The sequence below is a fragment of the Cryptomeria japonica genome, chromosome 6 (assembly GCF_030272615.1).
Source record: "Cryptomeria japonica chromosome 6, Sugi_1.0, whole genome shotgun sequence".
Taxonomy (NCBI): Eukaryota; Viridiplantae; Streptophyta; class Pinopsida; order Cupressales; family Cupressaceae; genus Cryptomeria; species Cryptomeria japonica.
The window spans coordinates 661,933,384-661,944,437 of record NC_081410.1 but is presented as its reverse complement, the minus strand read 5'-3'; the positions used below and the strand labels follow the sequence as shown (position 1 = coordinate 661,944,437).

The 11,054-nt window shown below is 35.9% G+C and overlaps 1 protein-coding gene across 3 annotated transcripts in view; it reads right to left on the bottom strand.

Annotated features, from left to right (window-relative positions):
* Positions 1-1,063: 1,063 nt before the first annotated feature.
* LOC131070721 (protein SAWADEE HOMEODOMAIN HOMOLOG 2) overlaps positions 1,064-11,054 on the bottom strand; it is a 44,645-nt gene continuing 34,654 nt past the window's right edge. For all 3 annotated transcript variants that reach the window (XM_058006329.2, XM_058006331.2, XM_058006330.2), the window contains 3 exons: positions 1,697-1,840; positions 1,466-1,585; positions 1,064-1,356 (listed from right to left, as the gene is read on the bottom strand). In XM_058006329.2, the coding sequence (XP_057862312.1) occupies positions 1,312-1,356; positions 1,466-1,585; positions 1,697-1,840 (309 nt within the window). In that variant the 3' untranslated portion in view covers positions 1,064-1,311. The remainder of the gene's footprint in view (positions 1,357-1,465; positions 1,586-1,696; positions 1,841-11,054) is intronic.

Sequence of the window (11,054 nt, the reverse complement as noted above, 5' to 3'; positions counted from 1 at the left end):
CAATTTTTTGGCTAAAGGTATATGTATGTATATACAAAAAAGGGTATATGTATGTATGTATGTATGGATGTATGGATGGATGTATGTATATACAAAATTGCAGTGCAAGACTCAGAGAGTCTCTGACAACAGAAAGCCAGAGTCAAGAAACAGATATCATCAGGAAGAAGTTACAAATTCCTATAGAAATCAGAGTGGGAATGATACCGAAAGCAATATGATGTCATCGAGAATTGGAAATATAGCTATTAAAATTGCAGCCATATCCAAGATCAAGCATATTTATACTGCTATGAAGGCTTCCCGTAGGGTAATTTAAAACACGTTAGAAGTCAGCATCCATTGCTGATTATGAATTTTGTGTATGTTTCATGCCATTAGAAGGTCCATAGGTGATTCTGGGGGTACATGCTGGCTGAAAAGTGCACAAATTTTTCCTTCATAAATGAATAAACTTTGAATGTATTTATCCATGAATCCCACTTTACAAGACATGCCCATAACCTTAAGGTGAGTTTTGACATAATATCTGATCAGCCAGACAAATTAATCACCAGAGATGAAGTGGGCACGAGAATTTATGATCACCAAGTCTAAGTGGAGGAGAATTTGGTAAGAACCCAGAATACCAAGAGAAGTGGGAAGAACAAAACCTTATATAAAATGAGGGTGACTAGTTTGGGGGCATTGATTTAATTTGGTAAGGGCCATGTTTGAGAATTCTATGAACAAATAGATAAAATCATCATCATAAGTAATTTTTAAGACTATTAATATAAATTTACTTTCAAATGATCCCACTAAATGTATTCTAGTTTCTTCAATCTGAAGAAGTTATACTGCAGTTACCATACCTCACTATCAGATTCGCGAAGCACATTTAAGGGGATGACAACCACTTTGTGGTTGCTTCATAATTTGACAAAAATAGAGGTGTCAGTAGAATAAAATGAAAATATCCTTTCAGTTAACTGCTGACAGAAGACAATAACACATAGCTTGCTTGCTTTTTGAAAAGAAGATCTAATCATTGGCTTCTTGAGAATGCATTAAAAGAGGGGTGTTAAACATTTTAAAACCTGAAATTGTCCATGAAACTCATTTATATTTTTGTTCGTACAAGTGCACAATAATGTGCCTGGATATTGACAAATCCTGGATGATACTTCATGCAAGTTTCTAGAAAAAACCCCACTTTCACAATTATATGGTAGACGATACAGAACACATAATATCACCAACTTACTCCAAATGTATTTTCTCAAAAGCATACAATAATTGACTTCGACTTTTGCATTGCAACAGTTTAACTCAAACTTCTGGTCGCCGATAAACTCTTCGCAAGGGCACCCTTTCCTGCAAATTGAAATAGAAATTCAACATTTAAAAACGTTTTTGCAGTAAAAACATAAATAATCATACTTTTTAAGTCTTGCATTCTTTCCAATACACAATTGCTATGTACCTCTATTTTATCATGGTCATACCGAATTAAAAATCTGCAACGACAACCCCTCACATCATGCCGCTTTCTCTGGACATCAATGACACAAGCATCAAAGTAGATTGCTTGCTCTATTCCTTCCTGAGAGTATAGAAAGATAATTATTAACAATCCTATAATATAAAAGTACATAGATATTTAAGTCAGAACAAAGTGAAGCAGAAGAATGGATGAACTGGAATAAAGAGATACCCGAAAACAAAGTACAGTGTCTCCTGGCCTAATAGAAACACAGTCAGATGCTTCACATGGAATAGATCGCTGGCGGACAGCCTTTCTCACATTGACCCATTCGTCTTCCTCTGCCCCAAAACCAGCAAATCTCACACGGACTTCCTGAAATGAAAAAAGATGCATGTTACCAGAAATGAGAAACATGAAACATGATGACAACGACAATGCAATGGAAAATGAGGTTTACAAGGATTGTATATAAGAAATGGATGTATATTTTAAAATTTATAAATAGATTTTTACAGAAAATAATAATTAATAAAATCAAATAGTTATATTTATAATATTTAATATTAAATGCTGTATATACTTCTAAAGATAATAAAAAAAACGAAAACAAAGCATTAAAACAAGGGCAGAAATGGCTGTTTACAATGAGAAACCCATTGCAGTCTGTTAAATATGTAACATCGGACTGAGTCATCTTGTTTCTCGTAAATATTCATTCCACCAATTGCTGGGTAGCAAAATAACCTTGTCAAGTAGTTGACATGGTGCCTGCTTTATATAATCACGTGTCAAAGTCAATAATTACATTAGAAAACTACAGTAGATGGTAATGAAATGGAGAAACACATGAATAGGCAGTAGCCATAATGTTGATCATTGTTGAATAGATTAAAAATTTAAATTTTTTGAGTCCGTGCATGCCTATAGATAAACCGATTAACAAGATGATAATAAACCAATGTTCCACTGAGTTTCTGAGTTTCCTGACACAGGGATGGGGGACCCAGCGATGCATCTTGGGGACTGGAGTACTTGGGGCCTAAGTTTAGGAACGGCAGGAGGACGGTGGGGGGGCAGCGGGCGAGCAGCGCTGAAATATATAATACATATAGTACTTGAAAAATTAGTTTTAAAAAGATATAGATGTATAATTATATAAGCTTAAGGAATATGTAAAGTTTAAAGTTTAAACACATTGCAATGAATGCATTGAACTAAAAGCAGTTTTTAAATTTTAATAGTGAGAATCAAAATAATAAAATATTGACATTGGAACAAGAATTTTAAAAATATATGATTTCATTATCATATTCAGAATTACACTCAAGTTATCAACAATGTTCAAACTTCAAACTTCAAAAAAAAAAAAAAACACTAGAATCTAGATAGTAATCTGTAATACTAATGACTCATGATTCATGAGTCAATGGCTAATAATCTAGACTCTAGAGTCTAATCATCCCCAAGCTCCTCGTCAATCTCCTCATCACTCAAACTGCTGGACCCCACATGCTCAAGCTCATCTATACCAATACCAACCAGCCTTGTTTGTGTAGCATCATCATCAATCTACGTTGGCTTGACTTAGGGTTAGGGTTAGGCCTTCAAAGTGACCTTTTTTCTTTAAAAAAAATACTAAGAAACATTACTTTTTGCCATGGGAGTCCTAATTACATCTCCCGGGGTGTCAAGGGACGTCTGGGAGTCTCGGGGATATCCCCAAATCCCCTTGGCATTTTTGATGCAAGAAACTTCTAAGAAACGCCCCCATGGTGAGGAAACGTCTCGCACACGACGAAGGAAACTTGGTGGTGGTGGAGGGTCGTTCCCCAAATGTCCCCACATCTCGGGAACGTCCCAATTGTTGGTTGAAAATTTTGTACACCTGGGAAATGCACAAAATTGTGGTTTCAGACACAGTGTGTGAGTATGATACTCTCCTAATTTAGGGAAGGCTCCCCCTTTTTTAATACTAATTTAATCTAAAATGGATGGGACAACAACCTTTTCTCTTTTTTTCAAAAAAGATTATGCTATTTCCTCTTCACAGAAAAGAAGTAACAAGTATGAAGTAATAACAGCAACAAATTTAAATGAAACCAAGAGAGAAGAAATGAAGTTTCCCGAAAGCACAAAGACTTCCGTCACTTCCTCTGGGATGGGAAAACAACAATCAAGCACAAAGTCTTGAATTTCTAAATTCCTATCTACCCTTCTCAAAATAATGTAATAAGGACAATCTATAGCATATAACAACACAAAGTCCGAAAGTACGGTGCAACAACAACAACGTTCAGCAATAATAACAACGTACAGTAAATAGCAACACAAAGTCTACTATTATGATGTAATTTTAACTACGTGGTATGGGAATCACTACAAGCACAAAGTCTTGTAACTTTTCTCAGATTTTAACAACAAACTAAATTGACTCCACCTTTAGTATTTGCAGCACAAAGTCTACAGATATCTTTGGTAAAGCTCTTCTTAACAATCTTCCACAACCTCAAATAAGTACAAAGAAATGCTCCAATATGACACAAGAACACAAAGGACACAAAGTATGGCTTCAACTCAAAGTCTAAAATTCTAGAGAGTTTTCTTGCTTGCCAAAAAGATAGATAATACAATAGGCCTCCTCAAGTATTTATAGGAGAAGAGCCTTGAGAAAAAGAAGGGAGGATTCCAACTAACTTGGACCTATTCAACAACTAACTAAGACTTATTCAAAGTTACAAGTCCTATTCTAAATTGACTTGTAATTACAAAAGCGCAAGTGACGAATCTACTTGCAATTACAAAATTATTTTTACATGTAAACTTGACGAAAAGAAAACTACAATTTAACAATTCTGAAATAAAAATCAAGTGTCAAAGACACTTATGCAGCAGCATGTTTGGCCATGTATTCTTCAAATTTCTGGATGATTCCTTACAGCTCATCAGAATTCGGCTCATGGGTATTCTTCGCAACAACAATTGTTTTGATAACAACATCACAGCAACTGAGAATTGAAAGTCTATGCTTCTCCAGAACAGCTTGAATTTCTTCCAGAAAGGTTTGATATTTCACCAAATCTTGAATTGATGTAACTGAAAACCGTTCAACTTCTCATTCCTGGTGAATCTTTCTTCTCAAATCAGAAAGAACTTCTTCAGACAACAGCTCCTCATCTTGACTTACAATCTTACAAGAGAGTTTCTCAAAACGAGAAACAACATCTTGCACCATTTCCATGCGCAATTTTGAGGCGTCATCAATTTCTTGAATGAGTTCTTTTAGAACAAAGGATTTATTCTCTAGAAGTTATCCAAATTCTATATACATGATTCTGGTAGGAATAATGCCATTTTCTTGTAGAACATCCATCTTTTCTTGTGGCAACCTATGCCAAACTCTTAAGTTGCTCTCATTCTTTTTTAGATTTTGTTTGAAAGCCTCAAAAGTCTGGTTCAATTTTACCTTGGTTATTTCCAGTTTGACCATTACTTGGAATGTTTCTTTCAACACTTGGGCACATTGATCAGAAATCTGATCTACCCAAGAATCAATTGCTCGCACTTTTTGAGAAGCTCGTTCAATTTCCCTGACTGATTCTTCTGAAACAAAAGAAGTTGAAGGATTGGGTCCTTCCTTTGAAGATTTAGTGATCTTTTGGATCACTGAGATAAGCTGCAAATTTTCCTCTTTCAGCTTGTCTTTCTTCGCTAGAAGTTCATCATATCGTTGCACCAATGAAGTTACTGAGTGTTGAGCATCATGCATGACAACTGCATGTGTTTGCTTACTAGGTTCCACCTTCGTGATTCTGTAATCTGAAGCTTGCATTTCTTCATGTGGCTTGTCCACAATTGGTTCAACAATTTCTGCAACTTTCATTTTGTCGTTGTCTACTATCACTCTTGAAACCGTTTTAGCTCTTTTAGCAACCTTGGGTTTAGACTTTTTAAGCTGCTGAAAATCAAAGATGTCAGGAGAAATTTCCTGCTTCTTTCTCTTAGGAGTGAAGGAGCTTAACCATGGAGGTAAATCCATCGAATTTGTCTCAGAAATAGCTGGAGGTGGTAAAGAAACAGGCTCCATATGGACTAAAGTTGTTAACCTCGGAGAAGTTTCCGTTTGAACAACAATCATTGCCTGCTCAGCAAGCAAAGGATGTGAGGATTCCATCATGAACTTCTCAAAATTTGTAGCGGTAGTATCAATTTCTGCCAATGACAAGTTGGGCAAAGAAACATATGCAGGATTCTCATAAAAAATGTTTGACAAGTCTTTATGAGGATGATCAAGAGATGGTTTTGATGCTGAAATTGGAATAACATTCTGAGTAGACACACTTAATGGGACAAGAGCAATGTGAACGGTGGAAAAAGAATCCACATCAGTGTCAAAAGGAGACATGGGCACATCCAAAGAAGTCTAAGAAGGAACTTCATGAGGTGACTCCGAAGTTGTGGATTTAGGAGCATCATCTTGTTCCTAATCTTTTTTTGGATCTTCAGAATCAATAGCTTGAATATGAAGTTGAGGTTTCTCTTTTCCTTTCACTATTACTTCTTCAAGGGGAATCACCATTGCTCTACTGACTCTTAACTTAATTCGTGTAGCAGAAGATGATGCACCTTCCATGTTATCAACTTTGATTTCAGATATACGTCCAATAGGCCTTGTAGAATCATCATCTTTGCCAATCTTGATTTTGATAAGTCTATCATTATTACTTTTGAGCCAAGCATTGGTGTCAGCCAAAACAGGTTGGAATCTATCCAGAATGGAGGTACATTCTTTTTGTGACCATTGAATTGATGGAAGTGGTTCTTCATGAACTCTCTTTTCAACATACTCGGAATCAAGTATGTTCCCATTATCAACCATTCCTTCAGGAAAGTTTGTCAAGTTCAAGTCAACAATTTGCTCAAGTGTAAACCTACAATAATCCATCCTACGAATTTCCTCTTCTATGCGAAGACCAACCCAGATGTCCTCTATGCGATGCACATGTGTGAAAGATCTTTTAATCCTTTCTTTCATGCTCTGGTAATCAAAATCTTTCCTTGCTTTGAATCTTTTGAGCTTGATTTCTTGCATCTCAATCTCCATGGCTTTAGCTTTTGTAGACGTCATGAGGGAATATCGACCAATCTGTAATGGGTTACTTGATGATATCCCCATTCCAACTTTACGTCGAATTGATTGTTGTGAATGAACTGTCATGATTTGTCTTCCCAACTCCATAAGGATGATCTTGTCGGTTGGATATCTTGGAAGCATATATGGCTGCCCGTTGTAGCATCCAACTCTCATATAGGTAAAAGTTGGGAACTGAAGGAATAAACAGCCGTATTCATTCACTCTTTCCCATGTAGCATCTGACACTCTTCTATTCTTCGGTGTTTTATCAAATAAACACATGTAGTGACCAAAGAAAGCGTCTTGGACTCTTCTGTAATGAACCCTGTTGGGTCTCAAAGGCAGTTGATCATAATATTCCCACACAGGCACAAGCAAGCAATCACCCTTGGTAGAAAGACCAGGGAAATGTCGGAGTGATGCTGCTATATATACCAGGTATGAATTCATGTAGAAGGACAAAGTGGTAGGAACTTTGGCAAGCAATTCACACAAAGCATCACTAACAATCTCACCCCAAAAGATGTGTTGGGATTGCCTAATGAGGACAATGAATTGATACATCCATGGTTCGAAGCTATTGGAATGCTCCAAACCCATGATCCTGCTTAAGAGAGTAAGTGTGTCACCAATCTCTCCCTTGAAGTCACAGCGAAACGACTTAGCCCACCGAGTGAGACAAGTCTGGGGTTCATGAATCCATTTATTAATATGACGCTTGCATTCCTTCTCCCTTAGTACAAAGTACTCTGTCGCACTTTTTTTTGAGATTTCCACATAAACAGGAGTTGTAGGTACTTTGAAAATCTTCTCAATGGTTTCAACGTCTAGGCGGATAACAACTTCTCCATAATCATCTCTGATAGTTATGGCTTCTCAATCAAAATGAGTGGCACAAGCAAGAACAAATTCCGACTCTAGGGCAGCCACCGGGAAAGAGGAAGCAAGATGAATATGACTGTCCAACAAACGCTGCATATTGTGATCCTTAGGTTTTTCGACCCTTTTAAGGAAATCTAACATATCCACATGTCCAATTTTTGTATCCTTAATCTCCTCCAATGAAGAAGAAACTTGAGAAGGAGAAATCTCATTTTGGTATTTGTTGTACTTGTACTTCATCTTGCCGGCAAATCGGTCATTGAATAGGAATTTGTAACGCTATGATGAAAATCCAGAAGTGTCAAAGCAACATCACGATCTATAAAAGAAGCCATATTATCTTCTTCAAATGGGAAAAATTCAAACCCTGGTCCTAAAGCTCTCGAAGGAGTGATGAATAAACAAGAGGCTTTAAAGGCATGGCTTTTGACCAAGTTCGGATCTTGAAAGGTATACTGCAAGTATGAAAATGGGAAAAACTCTTGTGAAGACATAACTGCAATTGGGTTTTAAAATTCCGATTGCAAGTAGACTTAGAATGGGAAAAATGAATAAAGGTGTGACGAACGAATACAATGGTATGAATAGGAATTTTGACACGAGGGAAATGATGGAAAGAATGATTTTGACCAATGATGGCAAACTTGGATGACCATGTACAGGTATGGGAAGGGATATTTTCAGCTTGGCAACTTGGAAAGAGGAAAAACTCTTACTTGCAATCAGATTTATAAAACCCAAAATTAAGTGAATGAGTTGAACACTCAACATTGTAACTTTGTAAAAAGAATATTTACTCTTTTTACCAAGGGGAAGGTCAATGTTATCACTGTTGCTTGTAATCAAGTTTCAAAATCCCGAATAAAAGTAAATATGAAAAATTTGCAAGAGGGAAAAACATGTAAATTTGCAAGTTGCATTCAAAGAACCAAACAACTTGGGAAGATCTTTTAGAAACCCGAAATCAAAGCAAGAGCAAGATTATTTACAAACTTGATCAAACAAGAACACAAAGAAACTAAAAGCAAATAAAAACAACTAAAGGAAACAAAGCAAAGCTGAAAATACGTACCTTGTTTGATCAAATGTCCAAGACAAAAACAAATGAACAAGAGAAGACCCGGAATGCTCTATAAATAGATAATGAAGCCACCACATCACATTCCTTGTTCCAGAAAAAAAGACTTGGCATTCAACCTGAAGTCACAAAAATCGGCAAGGTAGAAGACTCCCATAAGGCGTTGAAAGCTAAACATTCAATGTTGAATGCAACAAATGGCGGAAACCATGGCGGAATACAAGGGAAAAGCGCCAAAAACAAGGAGCTAAAACAGCAAATGGAGAAGCAAAACCCCCCCACATTGGTATGCATTCATGGCACCATCCCCTTATGAATCAGATTCTTGATTGAATGCCACAAAAGAAGTCGCTGCCCTTGGAGAAACACGTAGTCGGGTTTCTAGAATCCGACTTCAGCTAAGGAACACAAACTTAGCGAAAGGAAATACGTAGTCGGGTTTTAAAAACTCGACTTCATGATTTAATTAAAACATACTTCCCTTTAAAACCTCTTAAATCGGGTTTTAGCAACACATAAACAAAAGCACACAATACATATAAAAACACTAAAGACACAAAAGCACACAAATTCGAAGGGGTTCCCTAATTTTATGAATACAAAATTAGGGACAACTGTTAGAATATTTAATCTTTACTTAGCTTAGGTTTATTTTTATTTAATTTAGGATATTCCTTTGGAATTCCTACATGTAATTTGTCCACTAGTACATGTGTGAGGACAAGTCATTTCTTTTATTTTCCTTTATTAAGGAATATTAGATTTCCTCCATAAGAGGATGTGAACACATGGCACACACATTTTATGAATGGTGGCATTCATAGATTTGGAGTTACTTTGTAACTCCTCTCCTCATCTCTATTTAAGAGATGCCTCCTCTCTCATTTCTTCTTAATGACAATATTGTAAAGAGCTTCTTGCTCTCTCTCTCTCTCTCATTTTTAGGCATTGCCTCATTCATAATATCACAAGGGGTTTTTCTTTGTTTTTCCCCTTTCAAAAGTTCTTGTGCCTCCTTCTTTACATTTGGGTGATGCTCCAAGGTCTTTGCTTTTCTCATGGTAACTATTACTTCATCATAAACTTTCTTGGATTAATTTTCCTTTCCTTGCTCTTTTATTTCCTTTCATGGTATCAGAGCAGGTTTCTAATCCTTGTTTTAAGTTAACATTGATGAAGGTTACCATTCAGTGGAGTTCACCTTGTTGGAGGCATTCTTGAGAGGAGAAGTTCTGTTACTAATATTTTCTATTGTGCAGGTTTTGGTTTCAAATTTTAACCTTTTTTTTCAAACTTGTTAACAAGTTTGCCTGCAGGTTTAATCTCCTATTCTAGTTAGTTTTTATTAAAAAAAAAAAGGGCTTTGGAAGGCTTGCCGCCAAAGTTCCTTCTCTCTAGTTTAAGTTTAATTATTTTTAAAGTTTTGGAAGGCTTGCCGCCAAAACTCTGGTGCTAACTTCTTTTCCTGCATACTTTAGATTTCATATTCATTTAGTTTGGAAGGTTTACCGCCAAACTTAGTCTTCTTAATTTATTTGGTCGGCTTGCCGCCAAAACTAATTTATTATTAAATTTCATTTCTGATTCACTTGCAGATTTTAACTCTTTTTCTAGCTTACAACTATTCTGATTCAATTTGTTTGAATCTGCCATTCAGTCCTAACATCTTTATTTGCAGGTGTTATTGATAAATAAAAAGGATAATCTTTATTTAAACTTAAATTTGTTCTTCTTGTATGTTAGTATCTGTTTTGTTTTTCATAGTTCCTTCAACTTTAATATCTATATATCTAAGTCAGTTGGGTTTCTTAGTCTCAAATTCTTCAAACAATAAAGAAGATTAAAAAAAAAAACACTTTAAAGGAAGTCTTGTCCATTCTCCCAACGGTCTTCTGCAATATCAAACCTCAGGATTATTTATTTGTCCTCTGCAATACTTTAAAAACAAGAAGAAGAAGATTACAAAAGAAAATATATTTATTCGAACTTCTGGTAATCCGTTAAATGTTGTAGCATCAGTTCTGTTGGTATTATAAGCACATAAAACAGAGTCTTCTGTAAAAATATATTTTTTTGATCAGACTCTCTAATCTGTATATTCTGTATTCATTCTTGTTACACCTGAACTATCAAACATTAGATATTCTGTATACATTCAAGCATTAGATATTCTGTATACATTCTTGTTACCCATCCCTTAGTCTGTATTGCAAATATCCCTAGGTGTAAAGGGAGCCCAAAACCAGTTACTGTGGCATTGCTATTTGATCAACAAATCTGTTAAACTTGTATCTTTGTCTTTGTCTCTGTAACCTGCAACATAAACAGACATCAGTAACTGCTGATCAGTTGGATAAGAACTTTTATTTCCTTACATCTACAAGCTCTATTTGTCTTTTAACATCTACAACCGCATCAGTGGGTTGCACTTCAATATCGAAGTGGTTGCCCTTCAAAGTTTTCACTGTAACCTTCATTCTGCCCAACCAAAATTT